The sequence below is a fragment of the Mustela nigripes genome, chromosome 9, assembly GCF_022355385.1.
Source record: "Mustela nigripes isolate SB6536 chromosome 9, MUSNIG.SB6536, whole genome shotgun sequence".
Lineage (NCBI taxonomy): Eukaryota > Metazoa > Chordata > Mammalia > Carnivora > Mustelidae > Mustela > Mustela nigripes.
This window is the reverse complement of record NC_081565.1, coordinates 1,063,673-1,083,959: the sequence shown is the minus strand read 5'-3', so window position 1 is coordinate 1,083,959 and position 20,287 is coordinate 1,063,673. Positions and strand designations below refer to the sequence as shown.

Here is a 20,287-nt window from a genome sequence, read left to right as displayed (position 1 = left end):
GGGGGCGCGGGGGGCGTCGAGGGCGGGGTCCGCTCGCCGCGCGCTGGGGCGGGGGAGTCCGGGGGCCCGGGCGCGCGCGGAGCCGGGGGGCGACGCAGCGCGACCGCGGGGAGCCGAGACGTGAGCGGGCCGGGGGCGCCGGGGCTGCGGCGCGGGGGCGCGACCCCCAGCCCTGCCGGGCCGTGCGCCGGGTCCGGAGAATGGGCCCAGCGGCCTCCGTGAAGGGCGCCCCCTGCCGGTAGCAGGCGACGAGCGGGGCCGCGCGGGAGGTGGGGGTGTCGGGGCCGGGGGGGGGGGCGCCGCAGCCCCTCACCCGCGTCGGGCTCTGAGCGTCCCCGCAGGGCCTGGCTCAGGGCCTCGCAGGCCCCAGACCCCGCGCCTCTCTCCATCCTCACCCCCACCCCGCGGTCCGCCGCGCAGGGGGAGGGGAGCTGGGGCCAGCGGCGGAGAGGACGCTTCCCCATGGCCTGTCACCCCGCCTTTCCGCCCTCCCAGGGTCCTAACGTCCAGGCGGAAGGGGGGCCCCCCGGGGCGCCGCTCTGCGGCGAGGCCGGCCCCTCCCTCTGCGGCCCCAGCCCTCCCGGTGGGCGCTGCGGGGGGGGGGGGGACGCGGCGGGGCAGGGGGGCGGGAGGGGCGCGGGCTGGGCTGCTGCTGACCCTCGGGGAGGGCGGGATGTGACCGCTCATCCACCTGAGACGCGCGGCCGCCCCCGCTCGGGCTCCCCCGCCCCAGCTGGGCTGCAAAGGGAAATGAGACTGTGGCCCAGCGCAGGCTGCCCGGCGGCCTCCGGGGCCGGAGAAAGCCTGACTTGGAGAATTGAGTCTCCTCTGTCACAAGCGCGGGCCACTTCTAAGCGGCTGTCAGGGAGTGGGGGCAGGGCTGGGGTGGGAATGGGGGGTCCAGTTACATCTGCAGGAAGAGAGCCTCCCCCTACCTCGGGCAGGCAGGCACAGCCTCCGTGGGACCCTCGTGTGCGCCTGCCCAGCCCCCGGGCCCTGCGGCCACCTCTGCTTTCCCAGGGCCAGCTCCCCGGGCCCACTTGTTCCCATCCTTTCAATTCTTGCCTAGACCCCCAGGAATGCCCCCAAGAGTGTGCTCCCCCCAGGGTCCACTCCCAGAGTTCCTCTTCCCACGCTGGCTCACAGGACATGACCTTGCCCCAAACTAAGTCCCAACACCATAGCTTCCCTTCTTGGGCCCCCACAGCGAACAGGGGGTGAGGGAAGGACTCTCCCCCAGCTGCCTTCCGCCTCACCTGGGTCTCTGGGCTGCCGTGGGCCAGGGCGAGGGCTCCACTCCCAGCCGACCTCGTGACCTGTCACAGCATCACTCTCCCCGTGCGGTCAAGCTTGGCAGGGCTGAGCGCTCAGCAGCAGCTCATGGTGGTCACTCCGTATGGGACCAGCTGTCAGGTAGAGGAGGGGTCTCTGAGACCCTCGTGGTGTCTTTGAGGAAACGGAGTCCCAGAGAAGGGGGTGACCCCACCCTGCTTTCACCTCCTGCCACACAGAAGTCCAACTATTTTCCATGTCCTTCCGGCTGGATGCCCTGCGGGGCCAGGGGCTGCCCGCCCGGCCAGAACCCAGCCCCTTGGGGGCCTCTGGAGGGCCCCGTCTGCCCAGGTGCTTGCCACACATGTGGGCAGCCGCCTCCGCCCCGCCACTGCACAGGCCCCTGGGCTCGTTGCAGACCATTAATTCTGGGTTGGGCTCTCTCACATTCCCAGGAATGCTCTCCCGGGTCCCTGGCGTCCATCCCCAGAAGGGAAGGATGGCATTTGGCTCCACTGGCCTGTGGGGAAGGCAGCTCCAGTCCCCTCCACCCCCCCCCCCCCAAAACTGTCCTGGGAGCCCTGGAGCAGACTGGTCAGACTCCAGGGCAGGAGTGCCCCCTCCCACGCAGGCTCTGCCCCACTCTGTGCAGGGCCATATGGCTCCTCGCACCGACCCTTCCTAGACTCCCAGCCGCCCCCCTCCGTGGCTCCCCATTCGGCAGGTGAGGACATCGAAGGCCAGAAGGACCAAGCCAGCCGGGCTGGGTTCCAGCTCTGCCCACTCCCACCCCGTCTGCAGACCGGGATGGGGACTCCCCTGCCATGACATGAGGGCACTAGATCCAGCCCAGGTGCTCCCCCTGGGCCCCCACCTTCCTAAGTGAACATTGTTGGAGCTGCAGGTGCCGTCAGGTTCACCCAGACCGAGACGCCTCTGGCCCCAGGAAAGGGGACCGGCTTCTGTTGCTGCCATCGGGGTCCTTCTGTAGTTCCCGGCCCTTTGTGCTGGGGAGAGGGCTGGCCTGCCTCTCTGAGGCGGGCGGGAGGAGGGGGCAGCTGCCACTGCCACTGCCCCTGGGGGCTCTCCTGCAGTGGGAGGTCCCAGCAAAGTGGCTGAGCTGGGCAGGTGTCCCAGAGCCAGGGAACGGGCTCCAGGAGGGATCTGCAGAGGGGTTTACGGGGTATGCCTTGTGCTCCAGGCCCCCCTGAGGAGAAGGTCATTCCACCCGCAGGCGCGGGCCATGTTCAGCCCCAGAGAGCTGCTGCTGCTGTGGTTCCTGGTGCTGGTGGTGGGTGGCACTGAGCACGTCTTTGGGCCTGGGTGAGTCAGAGCGAGGAGGGGGCGCTGCGCTTCTGGGTGCTGCGGTGCTGAGGGTGGGCAGCCAGGAGTCCTCAGGGCAACCCCCAGTACTGGGGCGGGGGGGCATGGCTCTTCCTTGTCACTCTTGATGAGGGTCCTTCCTGTGGGCACGCTGGGAAGCCCCTTCCCCCGATTCTTGGCTCCCTTGGTTCCGGGGCTGGAAGGCTCTGGGCTCCGGGCTGGGAGCTGTGGGACTGACTGGCCCGCGCCCCCATCTCTGCAGCCGCAGGGTGTGTGCCGTCGGGGCTCCCCGGGGGCCCGAGTCAGAGTCCTTCGTGCAGCGAGTGTACCAGCCCTTCCTCACCACCTGTGACGGGCATCGAGCCTGCAGCACCTACCGGTGAGCGCCCTGCCCCCGCAGTGCCCCCACCCGCCACACATCAGTGCCCCCCGCCCAGGTGGGAAGCTGGGCCCACGTCCCAGTGGACGGCGGAGGCTGATGTCTGTTTTGACTCGGGCAGTCTCGATCTCAGGATGTGGCCGTAGTAACCTCAGACGTCAGCCCCTTTTCTGCTCCCCCACCCTCGTCTCTGGGGGGCTCACCGTCCTGTCTGCTGCCCTCTGCTTTCGGGGTGCTGGCTACAAGTTCTTATGCATTTGACATGATGCCTGCCTCTCCAAATCCTGCCTCGAGCTCCGGTGGGCACCCCTCTCCCCATGACGGCCCCCGACGGTCACCCCCCTGGCTGACCGCCTGCACAAGGGGTGTAGCCTCCCGCGCTCAGCTGTGGAAATGCGGCTTAAGGAAATTCCGCTGCCTGTGGTCTGTGGGGTTCTCAAAGCCCTTCCTGTGGGACATCCCACCCCCCACACTGGCCAAGAAGGTGGGGGCAGTGTGGGCGGGGCCCTGCTCCCTGTCCCTTTCACTGAGCAGACTGGCCTAGGAGGGGCCCGTTGGTGCACAGCCCCCTTCCCCACCTGCTCAGGGGAGGGCCCCGGAGTCCAGGACTCTGAGGCTGTGGTTTGAGCCGGGCTGGTAGGGGGCACCCTCAGCGTCCATGGGCCCAGCGCCCGGGGAGGAAATGCGGGGTGGGGAACCTGGGAGACCACCGGTGCTGCCACTGACTTGCTGTCCCCACCCACCGCGCAGGACCATCTACAGGACTGCCTACCGCCGCAGCCCTGGGCTGGCTGCCCCCAGGCCCCGCTACGCCTGCTGCCCGGGCTGGAAGAGGACCAGCGGGCTCCCCAGGGCCTGCGGAGCAGGTGAGAGGGGCACGGCTGTCCCCGGGGCCCCGCAGACCCGGGCGGAGCACCTGCTACTTCCATCTGAGCGGACTGCCTCCGTGCTGTATGGCCCCCCTTCCCTGGCTGCCCCCCCGTGGTGCCCTGGGGACCTCCCTCCATTTGTGACGGGCCCTCCCTTTTGACAGCGATATGCCGGCCACCGTGCCAGAACGGAGGGACCTGCGTCCAGCCAGGCCGCTGTCACTGCCCTGCAGGATGGCAGGGTGACACCTGCCAGATAGGTGAGGCTGCCTGCTGTCCTCCCGGAGGGGAAGGGTCCTCCGGGGTCCTCGCCGGGCATCGGGGGCGGCCCACAAACAGGTCTGTGTTGAGGGGGACCGGTGTGGGTGCCACTCCCTAGCGGACGCCCCTTTTCCTGCAGATGTGGATGAGTGCAGGGCTGGACAGGGTACCTGTCCCCAGCACTGCGTCAACACTGCGGGCAGTTACTGGTGTCAGTGTCGAGAAGGGCACGGCCGGTCTGCAGACAGCGCGCTCTGCCTGCCCGAGACAGGGACCCCCAGGGTAGCCCCGAATCCCACTACAGGTAAACTTCCCAGGTGTCTCCCCATCCTTGCTGCTCTGCTTGGAAGGGGTCGGGGAGGGCGGGGAGCAGAGGTGGGCCTCATCCTGCCAACCGGCGCTAGGCACACTGGGGACTGCGGGTGGCCGTGTGGCCTGGGCTGCTGGCCATCTCCCCAACCTGGGCAGAAGTGGAGATGTTCCCCAGAGCAGAGGTGGGGGTGATTCTTGGGGGGCACTGTGGGGAGGGTTGCCGAGGGGGCCTCATCTCAGCCGAGAGCGTGGAAGACGGCGCCCCGGGGTCTTCTCCACATCCTGCCGCCGCAGCCGGACACCCCACACCTCTGCTGGCGACGGGACATTATTACTTTTGGTACGCGCTGTGACACTTCAAACTCGTACCGTGAGTAATAATGCGCTGTCGGCAGCTCGGCACCAGGAGCGCCCCGTGGACCTCGGCTTGGACGGCTCAGCGTGGCAGGGACCCTGGTGCAGAGGGGCAGGGCACGGCTGCGTGGGGCGCCCCAGCTGCCTAGGATGGGGGAGGGGCTCGAGCCCCATCTGCCCCCTCTCCAGGGCTGTGTGCGCCGCCACCCTCTGTGAGGCCTCGGCCTCGGCACAGGGACCAGAAGCCAGCCTGGGGTGTGGGCCCGGGAGCCCGGCCTGCCTGATTCAGGGCTGGATTCTCCCCAGGCGTGGATAGCGCCGTCGAGGAGGAAGTGCAGAAACTCCGGTCACGGGTGGACGTCCTGGAGCAGGTGAGGCCTGGCCCCACACGGTCTCCTGTGGTGCAGCTCAGGCCCTCAGGGGTTGTGGGGCTCCGTGGGGGTGACCCCGGGAAGGCGGCCTCCCGGGTACTGACAGCCCAGGCCAGGCAGGGCGAGCAGGCCTGGGGGCCCCAGAAGAGAAGGGGCCTGGCTTGGCCGTGGCTCCACCCTCAGGAGCACAGAGTCCCTACCCCTACCTTTGTCCTAGCAGTCCAGGGGGCCATTGGCCTGATAACCCCTGGAAGCGCTAGCACATCCCCCGTCCCCCCCAGCTCCTCTGACCCGGGACGCCAGGCTTTGGAGACCACTGCCTGGCAGGCTCGCAAGGTGTCCGTCTACTCATGCACCTGGCTCTCCTGGCACAGGCGCTCCCTCTGGTGGACATCCAGGGCCCTGCAGAGCCTTTACTGGCCACAGAGGTCCCTAAAAGCCTTGTGGGACAGAGGGTCTCTTCTGCTTGGCCCACAGAAGCTGCAGCTGGTGCTTGCTCCACTGCACAGCCTGGCCTCGAGGGCCCTGGAGCATGGGCTCCCGGACCCCAGCAGCCTCCTGGCTCACTCCTTCCAGCAGCTGGACCGCATCGACTCTCTGAGCGAGCAGATCTCCTTCCTGGAGGAGCAGCTGGGGTCCTGTGAGTGCCACCCCCTCCCCACAGAGCTCCCTGGGAGCATGGGACCTGTGCCCAGCCTGTGCCCACAGAGAGACCAGAGACTGGGGCAGAGCAGCCATAGTCTGAGGGAGCGGATCTGCCTGGAGTGGGGGAAGGCGGTGGGGAACGGTGACCCCTGACTTCAGCTCTGTCTGTCCGCAGGTTCCTGCAAGGAGGAGCTGTGACAGGTGGCCCGGGCCCTTGGCTCTGGCTACTGAGAGCCTTGCCCACTGTGCTGGCTCAGGCAGGAGGGGGGTTTCGAGCCAAGGCAGGGTGGCAGGAGAGGTCCTCCTAGGTGTGATCCTGCCGCAGCCGGGCCAGCAGCAGTGAGCGGGCCCGTGGCTGGGGGTGGGGAGTCACGAGTCTTGCTTGCCGGGCAGCATGTTGGGGGACTGCTCATCTGTGTCCGAATAAAACGAAGGTTCAGGAACTGCTGTGCCCTTGGTGGGTTCTGGAGGGCGTTCTGATGGGGCACCGGCCGTTGGCTGGCAGGAGGGTGAAGGGGCAGCCGTGGGGCCCAGAAGGGGCTCCAGCCACACCGGGCCTTCCTGGGGCATGGGGTCTTGGTCCCCCTCTCCGAAAGGGGCTACTGTCAGTGCTTCCCGGGAAAATGACAATGGCTTCTCGGTGACAATCTCGCTCCACCCGCCCCCCTCCCCCACGGCCAGCAGCCAAAGAGCAAACCTGTCTCCTCCTTCCCCAGACCCCCAGCGTGCCCGCCACCCTGAGTGACCTCAACTTACCAGGGATTTCCAAGAGTTCGTTTATTAAAAAACCTGGACGGAGTGCAGTGCCCACCGGGTGGCTTGCTCCCAAGGCCCGGGAGCAGGATCTCTGCTCCCTGGCTCTCCCTGAGGCCCAGGCTGCACGAGAGCGGGGGTCCAACCGCCCCCCGCAGAGTCCCGTTTCTCCCAGAGGGCTGTGGGGGCCACCCAGCCTGACCCCGTGCCCCACAGCCTCAGGCAGGAGGGTGCAGTGTCTCCCGAGGCCGTGCAGCTCAGCCCTGCCTGTCTGCCCAGCTGGTCCCCGGCCTGCTCCCACGTCCAAGAGGCACCAGCGTGGGCTTCCTGGGGAGCTTCCAGCCAGCTCTCCTTTTGGGGAGACATCAAAGGCCTGGGTCCGAGGCCAACGACAAGAGGCAGCCTCCTGCATCCAGAGCCCTGAATGAAAGCGGGGGGACCCTAGGGGACACAGTGATCTTGAGCAACCAGGGCAGGGAAGACGTCCCTCTGTCCTGTCTCCCGCCAGGCCCTGCCCCTGGCCCGGCCTTGTCCTGTCCCCAGGTCCTGCCCCAGCCCAGGCCTCAGCTACTGGGCTGGCTGGGAACCAGGCCCTGCGGTTGCCCCATTCTCCTGGGGTGTCTTGGACACACGGAGGAAGGTGGTCCTCATGGCCTGGTGGCAGGTGTCCATCAGCTTGGGGACATCGGCCACCGTGAGGCCCCTGGTGGGGACGGCATCCAGCACTTCCACCTTGATGGTTCCTGTCGGAGCAGAGTGGCCATCAGTGGCCTGGGGCCCCTGTCCGCCCGCATCCCTTCTCCCCTCCTCCCTCCTCCTCGGCCACCTACTGGCCTCCCTGGGGCCTCCAGACCGCCCAAGGCAGGGCTGGGGTCTTTCCTTTCCCGGACACCCTAGGCTCAGGCAGCTGGTTTTCAAGCGTGAGTCACCAGACAAGCAAAGCCGCAGCTCCTGACCCCGCACTCCGCAGGGGCTCACAACCGGGTGCCCCGCGAGCCCTGCCCGAGGTCCAGAACATTCCTCTCCTCCTGAAGTTGCCCCCACCCCCTCCCGGGCGCCCCACACCCACCACCTCCATCCTCCACCCTGGTCTAGGCGGCCCCGAGTCTCCCACGTGGGGGGGCGGGGGGGGGACGCAGCCCAGCTCCTCCCGTCAACCCCCCCACCCCTCCTGCCCAGGCACCAGATGCCCACATTCTGGAACCCCCCCCGCCCCCCCCAGCTCCACGGCAGGTGGGCACGGGATGGGGGCGGGAATAGTTAGGACACCTGGGCGGCTGCTTTGCAGCCTGGGCCTGTGTGTGTGTGTGTGTGTGTGTGTGTGTGTGTGTGTGTGTGAACCCTCCTCACCGAGGGATCACTGACCTACAGCAGCCTCCCCGAAACAGGAACTACCCCACAAGGGCCTGGGCGGCTGTCCCAAGGACTGAGAAGGAGCCACGCTCGAGGTTGTGCACAGGTGGGGGGTGGGCACGCAGGTGGAGGGCTGATACCTGAGGTGAAGAGCTTCGTCTTGGGGTTGTAGAAGGAGGAGAAGCTGGAGTATATTACAGGGATGATAGGCACCTGCAGACAGGAAGCCATGGTGCCTGAGGATGTGCAGGAGCCCACCCCCAGCCCCCCTGAGCCCCAGGATGAGCTAGTGGGGGGAGTCTTGCCACCTGCCTGCCTTCTGCCTAAGGAGGTCCCAGGAGTCCCTGTGGCTGCAAAACAGGCAAGGTGACGTGCCACAGGGCCCTTCCAGGCACTGACCCCGAGGCCTGGGACACCTTCCAGGCCCTACGTTAATGATTACCCCGGGGGCTCTTTCTGACCAGGGTGCTTCCAGGAATACCAGCAGGCCCTGCCCCCAGCATTCCATAAACCCCTCCCACATGTCACTCAAGCCTCCTCCCCACCAGGACCCCTTCCTGGGCTGGCACATGTCCCTGCGATTCACGTCTGTGCCCCCACTGGGTCCCTAAGAATGCCCAGGGGGGCAGGGCCCTGCACAGTTTAGCTGGAGGTCACTGAGGTCGTCCTAGGGAGACTGGGGACAGCTGTCGCCGGGGAGGGGACAGGTTCTGCTGGTGTTGCTGGAAGACAGCACGGTCAGAAACGGCCCCTGGGGGTCATGGTTAACCCTGGAGGTCAGGGAGCCTCTCCCTGATACCAGCAGGTTGCAGGCTTGGAGCACAGGCAGGCTGCAGACGGCGGGCGGGGGGAGTGCAGAGGACAGGGAGCGCGTCCCAGCTCCCAGCCAGGGCTGCACCAGCCCAGCCTCACCAGAGCCCCCTCGGCATCCTCTCCCCCTCCCCCGAGGTCCTCTCTCCCATGCCAGCAGTGAAGGGAAGGGACATCAGCCCCAGGCGTGTGGCAGGGGTGCCCTCCACCCGCCAGCTGGAAGGGCTGCCGGCCGCGGGGCTGAGAGCTCAAAGCCGGGGCTTCTCCTCCACCCCATTCACCGGCTGCTTCTCCCACCACCACCTCCGGGGGCCTGAGCTGGAGCCTCTGCAAGGAGAGCCAGATACCAGGGGATGCTGGAGGTCACTGTGCAGGGGTTGGGGGGTGCCAGGAGCAGACCCTGCCCAGCCACCACCCAGACCCTGACTAGGCAGCACGGAAGCCCCTGACCCTGACCACAGACGACCACTGTCCCCTACACGAACTGGGCCAGACCACCCTTTCCCCACCGGGAGACGCTGCCCCGGGGCTGGAGGCACCCCAGCTCGTCAGGGATCGCTCCTGGGGCAGACCACGCCCTGGAGCTCAAGGGGCCCAGTGCGGGGGTTTCAGGTCGTCCTGGGCCCGCCTGACTCTGGCTGGCCCCCGACCCCACCCCCAGCCTCAGGCCTTGCTCATCGGCCCCGCCCACAGTCAGCAGGGCCCAGCAAGGGCTAGGCCTGCGCAAGAGCCCAGCAAGTAGGCCTGCCGCCTCTGCCTCCCCTGGGGCCCTGCCCGCCAGCGACCAAGGCGGGTGCCGAAGCTGGGTGCTGGCCCCATCGGCACTAGCCTTGGTGCTCAGAGTGGGTGAAGGGCGACCCCCCCGCAGCAGGCCAGAAGCCAGCTGCTCGAGGGGTGAGGGGGCCCGGGATCTGCCCAGTGGGAGGTGGTCCCGAGCCCCAGTGGCCCCAGCCTGACCAGGCAGTCACCTTGGGCTTTAAGCCAACCTGGACCCACTTCCCCGGCCCGCTAGGAGGGCAGTCCCCCGGCGCACCTGGGTCTGGATCGCCAGGTAGAAGGCGCCCTTCTTGAAGGGCAGCAGGTCCCCGTTGTCGTTCCTCGTGCCCTCAGGGTAGATCCACACTTTGAGCTGTGGGGGAGAGAGGTGGCGGCTGTCCTGGACTATCCCTCACGGCCCTGGGCCGCCCCCTCCTAAGGAGCCCCGCCTCTCAGCTGAGGCCACCACTGCCAATGCGCCGGCGTGTCGGTGTGCCAGCGCGCGGGCTCAGCCCCAGACCTCGCGGTGCCCTCGGGCTGACGTACCGACCGGCACCTGCCGCCGGCGGGGTGTTCGCACGGCCAAGCACGGCCAGCCCCACACTCACATTGTCCCTGACCATGCGCTCGCCCACGTCGGCCATCACGGTCATGGCGGTCCTGGAGTGCTGCCGGTTGATGAAGAAGATGCCCCCGAGGTACATGATCAGACCGACGGGCCCCAAGAAGATCAGCTCCCGCTTGGCGATCTGCACGCAGCGCTCGGGCAGGGCCTCCATCAGGCCTGCAGGTGGCCACGGGACACCAGGCAGGTGGGGGTCGGGCTCAGAGCCGGGCAGCCACCTCCCCAAGGAGGAGCCAGCCAGCCCTGGGCCTCGACCACCAGCAGGCCTGGGCCAGGTCATGCCTTCCTACGGGCTACCTGGCCAAGTCATGTGGACTCTCGGCCTGTTGCCCGCCTGTAAAGGGAGGGGTGAGGCAGAGCTCCCAGCTGCCAGAGTGAGGGCAGCAGAGCCGCGTCCCCAGCCTCAGGCACACACAGTCTTGTCATGCAGCCGGAGGGAGGCACGGGTCCCCCTGGCCTGGGCTGACGCCCCTTGCCCACCAGTCATCTGGCCCAGGCTCCACCTCTCTGAAGCCCCCGCCCCCCCACTCCATCCCACAGGGGCCAGAGCAGTGTCCCAGGCTGTGCCTGCAGCCAGAAGGGCCTGCTCTCCCACCAGCCCCCCTGCGGCTTACCCATCATGTCCAGAATGCTCTGGTGGTTAGAAATGATGACACAGGGGTGGTCCACCTCCAGCTTCTGGAGACCCTTGATCTCGAAACGAAGGCCGAACACATACTTGAACTTCACGACAAACCATTTGATGATCCTGAGAGGAGACAGTGTCAGTGAGCAGGGGTCCCCTGCCCTGCATCCCATCTTGGGCTCCAGCCGGGAGCCGGGAAGGGCTGTCGGGAACAGACAGCAGACGGAGCCCAGCGGGCCCTCTCTGGGGCTGCTGGCAGGACCCTGAGTTCGCCTTCCCCTCCAAGAGCCTTCGGGTCCTGTCCCTCCAGGGGTCAGTGAGTGCAGCCGGGTCTCCTGCCTCCCTGGCGGGAACAGGAGCGAAGCCTCTGGGGACTGAGCACCTGGCAAAGCGGGGGGGGGGGGGGGGGGGGCCTCTTGTATATTTGCTTTGGGGGAACCTGCTGTGGAGCCCCGCCCTCACCCCACACCCCTGCTTGTTTAGCCAGGGGCAGCTGGAAGGGGACTGGAGGCTGAGAGCCCCCAGGGCTGGACTGGGTGTGGTTCTCAGCCACATCAGCATCAAAAAGCCCTGCCTTGGATGAGCAAGGGTCTCCTATCTCAGGGTCACAGGCTCCAGGCCATGTTGGGTGCAGAGATGACTAAAAATCTTTAAAAAATAATAAAATAGGGGTGCCTGGGTGGCTCAGTGGGTTAAAGCCTCTGCCTTCGGCTCAGGTCGTGATCCCGGGGTCCTGGGATCGAGCCCCGCATCGGGCTCTCTGCTTCCCCCCTCTCTCTGGCTGCCTCTCTGCCTACTCGTGATCTGTCTGTCAAATAAATAAATAAAACCTTAAATAATAAAACCGAGAGAGGGAGGGATCCCTGCTCCCTGCAGAGGCGGGCCCCCACCTGTAGGCTCTGGGGAAAAAAACCTGGCAGGGGACGTAACCGTCCCCTTAGGGCAGGGCCACACCGCGAAGAAGGTGCCCACAAGAGATCAAGAGGCGGCCTTCCCAGGGGCTGACGACTCCTCGGATACGAGGGGACGTGCCCCCCCACCCTGCCATGAGGAGTGTAGGGCAGTAGCCACGCTGGGCTGGTACCCTCACCCCCACCGCGGCACCTGCAGGGGCTGCCCTAGGGCATCGGGGACCTTCAGGGTGGGCGCGTATGGCTGTGGGTGCAGGGATGAGTCCGCAGGTGCCACGGCCTTGGAGGACACGGCTGGGACAAGCGCCCCACCTGGGACGGCCTCTGGTAGGGGTCAGCCCACAGGGTGAGGCTCAGCGCCCTGTGACTCCCTGCAGGGCCCCGGTCCTTCCTGTCCCCCGTGGGGGCTGACCCACCACTGACCCAGGACCCTTGCACTGCTCACAGAAGGCTGGGGCAGCCCCCACAGCCCCCCCAGGCATCTGAGCCCCTCAACAGCGCCCACGGCGAGGAAGCGATTCCCCATTTTACACACGGGGTGAGTAATGAGCTGCCCAAGGCCCGGGGATGGCCCTCGAGAGAGGAGAGCCCTAAAACGCACCCTCCGAACTGCTGTTTCGGGCACAGCTCGGGGACGTCAACATGCTCCCACGGACGTCCGTCCCTCTGTCCCTGCAGAATGCGCCCTTCCCAGACTGGACTCAATCCCCCGTGACGCACAGAGCCCCTTCCCCCGGCCCTGCCCCCCGCGTCTGTGGATCCGTCTCCTCCTCTCCTCTCGGGCCTTCTGGGAGTGGATGCCTGGGGACCTGCAAGCCAGGCTCTCACTCAACTGCCCTTTCGCAAAACGGACTCCCGTGGGAGGACAGTGGCAGATGGGGGCATGGAGGCCCAGGGAGGGGCGGCCACAAAGCCCCAGCTCTCTGCACGATCAGACCGGCCATCCCTCTCCCTGGACCTGCCAGTCTTGGCCAGCTCAGGCCAGACGTACCCCCTTGTCCCTTCCCGCTCGGGGACCTGCGTCCCAGCCGGCCCTGGACACAGGCGGAGCGGCTGACCAGCTGCTTCATGTCTGCGGGCACCGTTTCTCATCTACAGAGACCGCTTCTCAGCCACTAGGACGACTGCGGGGACACGGAGAGGACACGGCGGGCACTTCACCCAGGGGAAAGACGGGAAGGTCCAAGAAACATGGAACATCTTCCCTCTCGCTAGAAATCAAAGCGACGCACATCAAATCGGGAGCCCCGTTTTCATTCTTCAGGTTGGCCTGGACCGAAGAGAAGGCCAGGAGGGGTCGGCCGGGATGTCAGGAGGAACCAGCAGCTGCTCACAGGGCTGCTCGGGGAGACAGCGGCAGCACCTGGGCAAAGCCGCGCGGAATCTGGTCTTGCAGTGCCCGGGGGGGGGGGGGGGCGGTCAAATGTCCACTCTTGGTTTGGCTCAGGGTCATGATCTCAGGGTCATGGGATTGAACCCAAACTTCAGGCTCGGTGGGGAGTCTGTGTCTCCCTCGGTCCCTCCCGGGCTTGTGGGTGCTCTCCCAAATAAATAAATCAAGAAAGAAACAAAGAAAAAAAAAAAAAAAAAAGGAAAGGGGAAAGAGAAGGGAAGGAAAGGAAGAAAGAAGAAAAGAAATCTGGTCCCTCTCCCAGGGTCTGACCCGAAGGCAGTTAGTTGCAAGAGGCAGGCCTGCAGTCCTCAAGGGCGGTCTGGTTCGAAGACCTGGAGGGCCGCCGCCTGCCACTCTTGATCTCAGGATTTTGAGCTCCAGCCCCACGTGGGGTTGCACGGATTACTCAGAAATAAAATCTTTCAAAAAAAAGAAAAACCCGAGACCATGTGAACATCCCCCGCTAAGGAGAGGCGAGGTGGCAGTCGGATCTGGCCGGGGCAGACAAGGGGAGACCGTGACGCAGGGGCTGCAGGCGCTGGTGGCTCCAGGCAGACACCTCACGCTTCACCGACGGAGCCGCCCAGGTGCCCCCATCATTTTAACCATTTTTAAACGTCCGGTTCAGTGGCATGAAATCCCCCCTCGGGGCTGTGCGACTGTCCCCACCGTGTGTCCGGGACTCCTCCCTCTTCCTGTTTGCACGTCTTGGTGAACGTAATGTAGGGACTGACCACGGGTGGGGGGTTTCTGGAACCGTGGGAGATGCTGGGCACAGACCTCAGCCAGCGGCCTCCAGGGGGACAAGCGTGCACACCTGCTGCTGTGGCGATGGGCAGTGGACGGGCCACAGGACAGGCGCTGGTCACACGTGGACGCCTGTCCACCTGTCCTCTTCCCAGTGCCACACAGGATCAAGGTTTTTTGTGAAAGTGGTGACGACGTCTATTGTTTTCACAGTTTTCTCAATGCAGACGGCGGCCAGCCAGGCTCTGCAGCAGCTCCAGGGAGAGAAAGCCAGGGAAGGGTCCCTGCCCGGGAGAGCGGAGCGCGCGGGCCACCACCCAGGCCCAGCACGGACCCCCACCCAGGCCCAGCGCGGACCACCACCCAGGCCCACCGTCCAGGCACGCACAGCACCTGCCTTGGGCGAGGGCATGACAGGAAGCCTCCTGTTTGGCTCAGGGAGCGACCCCACGGGGTGGGACACTCAGAGGCAGTTTAACCTAAGTGGAAGTGACTTGCCCAAGGTCATGCAGCAGGGAACCCAGGATGGGCCGGAACCACCTCCCTACCTCGTTTTTGGAAAACACGTGAAAACTGCCAGGCAAAGGGCACCCTGGAGGTGGGGTGGGGTGAAGACCCAGGATTGCGAGATGGCATTCCAGGATTGCAAAAGCAAACCTGTCTGTCTCCCTTCCCCGAGGCTCTGTGGATGCCGCCCAGCATCCGGAGGACTGGAGGAGGTGGCCATGCCCTTGGCTGGCCCGCAGCAGCAACCCCGTCCTGAGCACCAGCCCCACTGCACGGAAAGCCCACCTAACCTGAGTGCCCCTCCACAAGCCGCAGGGCTCAGGAGCTGCCCGTCGGGAGTCAGGATCCCAAAGCTTGAAGCAGGTGTCCCTGGCACTGGCCCCGGGACATGCGCATGCACCTCTGGGGGCTGCCCTCCCTCCCTAGCCCCCACACCCCTGGGGAGAGAAGCCAGGGAGGTGGGCAGGGGTGCAGCCCGGGCTACTCGAAGCCCAGGTGGTCTGGGATGCCTTGGGTTCCTGGTGCAGCACTGTAGAAGCACCCACCAGCAACCGGTGGGGTGACTGATGCCACCTTTCCACCTCAAGGCCCCGGAACAGGGCTGTTCCTCCAGCAGATGAGATGTCCTGGCCCTTCCCGATCTTTCTCAGGGAGCCCTCGACTTAACCCCAGACAGGAACTGCCCAGAACGCCCAAAGGCTTCAAACACCACAGATCTTTCCAGCGCCCACAGGAGTCCAGCCAGCCTCCTTGGACCTTCTGTGTTCAGCCTGAGGACCCCCCCCACCCCGGGGCCTTCCCAATATCTGGGTGAGACAGATCAGATCCTGGCTCCCGCTCCCTAGCCATGACCTTGGGCACTGCCCTTGACCCCACCCCTGGAAGCTTTCACTCCTGCTGGTGAAAAGGGGAAGGGCGTGGAGATTGTGCCCAAGAGGCTGGGACCCCGGGAACGGTGACTGGTGACGTCACAAGCAGATAGGAAGAATCCAGGGAGGGCAGCCACAGAGTCCCCACCCCGCCCCTCCCCCCACCAGCATGTGCCCCGGCTGGAAGGAGTTCAAGGCCAGGCCCTGGCCACCTGTGGACCTTGCCCTCAGCCCCTGGCCCGGGGCTCGGGTGCTCCCAGGAGATCTGGGCGGCTAGAGTCCTCAGCTAGACCCTGCTGGGTTTGCCCCAGAGAGTGAGGGGTCTGGGTGGGGCCCACCTGAGGGCAGCTCTGTCAGGAAGGCCACAGAGAGCCATGGATCTGCTCGGGGACAGGAGGCCCCAGAGAGACCATCTGGCAAGAGCAGGAATGTTTTCCAGCAAGTGTCTTTGAAGCTGGAGAGGAGACGGAGAGAAGGAGAGTGGGAGGGACCCGAGCGGCGCGGGGCAGGGCTTCCGGCCAGTTCGGTCGCACGAGGGGTTGTGGGGAATGGGGTGAAGAGCAGGGGGCTGGAAGCTGGTGCTGCTGGCAAGCCCCCGGTCCTGACCCAGGGTCTCCGGGGCTCCAGGGAGCTGGGCCTGCAGCCGCACGTCCCAGGGAGGGAGTCCGCCCCGGCCATCCTACTCTAAGAAAAACAAGGCCAGACTTTCCTGCAAAACCAGGATTCCCTGCCAGCCCCCATGTACCACGGGGCCCCCGAATGCACTCCATCCCCACCCGTGCACACCCCGGGACCACACAGTGGCTGGGAGCGCTGGCTAAGAGGCTGGGCTGTCCTGGGTTCAAATCCTAATGGCCACCAGTAAGCCCCAGGTCTCTGGCCCAAGCAACCCCGTTCTCCCCTCCTCAAGGTTCCACAGGCAGGAGATGGAGTGTCTCCTGGCCCCACCTCCCCTGAAGCCAAGAGCCACGGCCAAACGGGACCTGGCCATTCAGATGGACTCGGAAGCATGTGCTCCAGCCCTCAGAGGCCCTGCCAAGGTCGTGTATGCACACTGGGCCCCCCATCCTGGTAGAGCCACAGCCTGGAGGCTGGAACTCATCTGCAGGGCATGGGCCGCCCAGCTCTGGTCTCCTTTGATGCAAGGAAAAAGTGGTCTCTTGGTGAGGCCGCCGTCACTAGGGTTTCCCGATCCTGCAAACTGTGTTCCCATCACACAGCTGGGCCTCACTCTGGTCTCCCAGGGCATCTGCCTCCTGGGACGAGCGAACAGGGCCTAGGACTCCACCGTGTACAACCAGCCTGGGAGGGATCCTGGGGTCTCGGGCACCAGGGGGTCAGAGGCTCCTCTGCTCTTCTGTTCCCATCGCTGTTCCCTGCACACTCGGAATTGAGGTCTAATAGGCAAAGGCCTCCTTGGGTTGTGGCCTGGAGCCCCGTGGGGAGGGGCCGCTGCTGCTCCGGGGAAGGCAGGAAAGCAGGGAGCGGGCAGGGCAGGGCTGCTCCCCCCACCCCCACCCTAGCTCCAGGCACCCACAGCTTGGGTCTCCGGTTCTCAGCACTGCCGCTGCCCCTCGCGCTGGTGGGCACAGAGGGAGCACAGAAAACGTGCACTCTGGCGGCCTTTGCGGGGGGTCTGCACCCCAGCTCTGCCCTGTCTTAGCTCTGGGAGCCCAGGCAACGGCCTCCTCCCAACCGCCCTTGGGCCTCCCAAGGCCTTGGCTTCAGGGAGCGCCTCAGACTGTTCGTCAGAGGAGCGAGGCACGGAGCCCTGCTCGTCCCACGGGGGGCACCTCGACACGCCGCCGGAGTGGGAGCGGACGCTGCAGCGCCCAGCGAGGTGGGCAGTTTCCAGAAGTCAGAGCAGGGCCGGAGAGAAGGGAAGCCAGATGCCCAGATGCCCAGATTTCCCAGGAGTCCAGGAAAGATGAATGGGTGAGGAGAGGGCGCGTCCCTGCCCCTCACCTCCATGCTCCTGGGTCTGTCCTGGATCCCGGAGCCATGCAGCAGCCCCCTAGTCTGTCTCCCCAGGCCGCACCCTCCGGGGGAACTTTGTTCGCAGCAGGCCCCACCCGTACCCCCACTTCAGCTCTGGCTAGGGGGTCTTCAGCACCATCACCATGGCGGCTGGGGCGTCCGGGACAGGAGACTGTGGCCTCTCCCTGGGGCAAGCAGAGCACCTCCTCTTACCCCACTAGCGTCCTGAGGTGGCCGCTTCACAGAGCCTGAGTCCGGGGGTGCCCTGGAGAGGGGAGCGCAGCAGGAAGCCCCCACCCGGTACTGGCCCAGCCTCCAGGGTCCCCAGGGGTTCAGCCCAGTTGGCCAGAATCTCAAGCCCCAGCAGGCCAAGGAAGACCGAGTATGACCAGCCTCCAAATGAGAAAGCAGACTGGTCACTTCTGACTTGACCCCGGCAAGCAGCTTTGAAGTGTGAGTCAGTCCCTTTAACAGGCGAGGAAGCTGCTTGTACAGACGCTTCCTGATGACACCTGTGGCTGAGAGGGACAGACGAGGACTGTCAACTCCCGGTTCCCTCCCTTCTGCTGCAGACCTGCTCTGGGGCCAGCTCTCTGCCAGCCTCCTGCACCCGCCCCTGCCACCTCAGAACCACATATGCCATCCCCTGGCCTGGCTCCGGGGTGGGGGGACAGGACTGCCTCCAAGTAGCTCACCGGCCTGTGGCTCCCTGAACCCAACGCCCTCCTCTGGCTCGGAGGCCAGCCCCCAGCAAGGCTGAGGGGAGGCTCCTGCTGCCCACAGGGGCTCCAGGACTCCGGGACCCTAACCTCAGGCCCGTCTTCAGAGAGGTGCATGGCCTCCAGCTTCCCTGTCCTCGAGTGGTGCGGGCCCAGCTTTGAGGAAGCCCCTGGAACAGGTCTTCACATGGGAAAATGGCCAGAAAGGCCACAAGAGGGCTGTCTCTGGGGTCCTTGCTCCCTGGGATGGTGATCTGGGCTCTGCTGGTGGTAGGCGAGGCCACCAGAGACCCACGGAGCATGCTCTGCTCTGGGTAGGGCAGGAAGCCACAAATCCCTAAGGACAGGGCCTGGAGGGCCCATGCAGTGTGGGCCAGTCCCGGCAGCATGGGCCCACCTGGATGGACAAGTCAGCAACCCTCACCCACTGCCCTGTAACCACATGGGGGCGGGGGGCAGGGACCCCAGAATCTTCACGGCAGGCCACAGCCAAGAAGCCATTGCAAAAGCCACAGAGAGAAACGTTTGCAACAGCCCTCCTGGGATCAGACACAGGGAGACAGGGCAGGAAGAAGCCCCCACTCCTTAGCCTCTGACCCAGTGAGGCCCACCCCTCTTCAGCCGGGCCTGGCTTCCTTACCCCGCGCCCACCGGCTCACACCACCGCACTACCCAGTTCAGAGGGGTCCACAGAAAACCACCAGCCACCGCTCCCTTCCTTCCACTCTGAGGCTGGACCTCAGGGGTCAGACCCACCCACCCCTCCCGCAGCCTCCCACCTCCTTAGGTGGACAGGCCGGGAAGCAAAGAGAGTCCCATGCGGGGACCATCTCAGGTGCATTCATTGCCCAGGTCAGACGGGGGCGGGGGCGAGCGGTGCAGAGAGAACAGGATCCGGGACCGGGATCCGGGATCCGGGATCCGGGATGCCCCCCGCCCCTGCGCCTCCTCCAGGCCCGGCGGGTGCTCCAGCAAAGCCCCCCACCGCCCAGCCCCCTGCAAGCCCCGCGGTCCCACCTGCTCTTTCCCGGCGGGTGGAGCGGGACAGCGCCTCCCCGCTGGCCCAGGGCAGCTCCGCCACCCGCCGCCCGCCGCCCAGAACGCCCTGAGCGGCCCGCGGGGCCCTTGGAGGGTCGGAAGGACGCGGCGACGCTGGCGACCGAGACCATCTGAAATCCCTCGGGGTCCGCGCGGGGCCGGGGCGCGGAGACATTGTGACGTGGGCTCTCGAGGACCCGTGCCCGCCGCCCGCCGCCCGCCGCGCCGCCCGGGAGCCCCGAGATCCCCAGGCGGGGCAGGAAGGAGGGACGGGAGAGTAGAAAGTTAGGAAAGCGGAAGCGGGCTGCGGCCTCGCTCTGCGCCCCGCCCCGCCCGGGCGCGGGTCGCCCCCCCGCTGGCGCAGTCCCCGCGTCCCCGGCGCCCCGCCCCGCCCAGGCGCTGTCCCCCCGGCCGGCGCGAGCCCCGTGTCCCCCGCGCCCCGCCCCGCCGCGCCCCGGCGCTGTCCCCCCACCCCCGAGCCCAGGTCCCCTTGCCTCATGTTCTCCACTGTCCGGCCGTGGTGGCGCAGCAGGCAGACGACCGCGGCCACCGTGGAGGCCGAGACGCAGAGCGCGCAGTACAGGGTGATCTTGGCGTAGAACCTGGCCGAGCGGCTCAGCTGCACGAGCAGCAGCAGCAGCAGCAGCGCCGCGGTCAGCCACGGCCAGAGCTCCATGGCCCCGCCACGCTCGGACCGCGCCCCGGCGGCGGCGTCCCGGGAGCCCCGACGGCGCGGGCCTCGGCTGCAGCTCTGAGTTCCGTCCCGCGAGAGGACGACCTGCGGGCAGGCGACCGCTGGCCTCCTCCCGCGCGCCCGTGCCCCTTATTGCGACGGCGGAGGGGCGGGGCGGCCGGGGGCGGAGAGGGGAGCGAGCGCGCCCAGGAAGCTGCTAGGTGAGGCGCGGCCCGCCCCGCGACTGCCCTGCCGGCGCGCGATCCGGGGCACCGCCCCGCACCGCCCTGCGCCGCCCCGCCCCGCGACACTCCCCCTGCCCCTGCCGCCCGGTCACCTAGCTCCTGGAGGCGCGATCCCGGTCCCAGCCTGGCCGCGCGGCGAGTCACCCCGGGCTCTGGCGCCGCTCCCCCGCGTTCGGGGCCTCCCCTCCCCCTACCTACCCTGTGTTCCGCGCATCCCCGTGGCCCCTTAACCCAGAGCATAGCTCCAAAGTTACCCAAGGTCGCCACGCAAAGGAGCCCCTGAACCGCGCGGGAGAGACTGCCACCTGCTCCTTCCGGTCCCCTGGGGCAACTTCAAGGAGAGGGGGCTGGCCCTGGGGTACCTCACTCTGCGGGCCTGATGGGCACACACAGTCCGGGTGGAGGCAGCAGGAATGGGACGGGTTTCTGGGCGTGGCTGGGGGTGCCCGCTTTGGGTGCCAAGACAGTGCGTCACCATGGCCAGGAGCAGATCCAGCCAT

The 20,287-nt window shown here is 66.6% G+C and overlaps 3 protein-coding genes across 6 annotated transcripts in view; 2 read left to right on the top strand and 1 right to left on the bottom strand.

The window, feature by feature from the left end:
• The window catches only part of EGFL7 (EGF like domain multiple 7), a 13,821-nt gene extending 7,592 nt beyond the window's left edge, over positions 1–6,229 (top strand). For 2 of the 3 annotated variants that reach the window (XM_059410301.1, XM_059410302.1), the window contains exons 3-10: positions 2,474–2,595; positions 2,858–2,974; positions 3,725–3,840; positions 4,008–4,103; positions 4,244–4,408; positions 5,077–5,141; positions 5,619–5,781; positions 5,962–6,229. In XM_059410301.1, the coding sequence (XP_059266284.1) occupies positions 2,516–2,595; positions 2,858–2,974; positions 3,725–3,840; positions 4,008–4,103; positions 4,244–4,408; positions 5,077–5,141; positions 5,619–5,781; positions 5,962–5,984 (825 nt within the window). In that variant the 5' untranslated portion in view covers positions 2,474–2,515 and the 3' untranslated portion in view covers positions 5,985–6,229. The remainder of the gene's footprint in view (positions 1–2,473; positions 2,596–2,857; positions 2,975–3,724; positions 3,841–4,007; positions 4,104–4,243; positions 4,409–5,076; positions 5,142–5,618; positions 5,782–5,961) is intronic. The other variant, XM_059410303.1, reaches the window with a different exon arrangement.
• Positions 1–20,287, top strand: part of DIPK1B (divergent protein kinase domain 1B) — a 170,336-nt gene that overhangs the window by 122,287 nt on the left and 27,762 nt on the right. The gene's annotated exons all lie outside the window — the stretch shown is intronic.
• On the bottom strand, positions 6,223–19,764 carry AGPAT2 (1-acylglycerol-3-phosphate O-acyltransferase 2). Of its 2 annotated transcripts, XM_059410297.1 has the most exons (7): positions 19,364–19,764; positions 10,698–10,831; positions 10,067–10,242; positions 9,736–9,831; positions 8,984–9,029; positions 8,033–8,105; positions 6,223–7,282 (listed from the first exon to the last, which is right to left on the bottom strand). In XM_059410297.1, exons 1-7 carry the CDS (start codon positions 19,543–19,545, stop codon positions 6,223–6,225), a joined length of 1,767 nt encoding a protein of 588 aa, XP_059266280.1. In that variant the 5' UTR covers positions 19,546–19,764. The 2 variants fall into 2 exon arrangements, with proteins under 2 accessions (XP_059266280.1, XP_059266281.1); XM_059410298.1 differs by lacking the exon at positions 8,984–9,029 and having other exon boundaries at positions 7,016–7,282; positions 19,364–19,759.

Excerpts from the sequence above, each read along its gene's own strand:
- AGPAT2 (XM_059410297.1), bottom strand. The coding sequence starts at position 19,545 with ATGGAGCTCTGGCCGTGGCTGACCGCGGCGCTGCTGCTGCTGCTGCTG. Across the intron at positions 10,243-10,697 it reads GAGCATTCTGGACATGATGG|GCCTGATGGAGGCCCTGCCC; the intron begins GTAAGCCGCAGG and ends GGCCACCTGCAG. Across the intron at positions 7,283-8,032 it reads GACGAAGCTCTTCACCTCAG|GAACCATCAAGGTGGAAGTG; the intron begins GTATCAGCCCTC and ends CTGCTCCGACAG.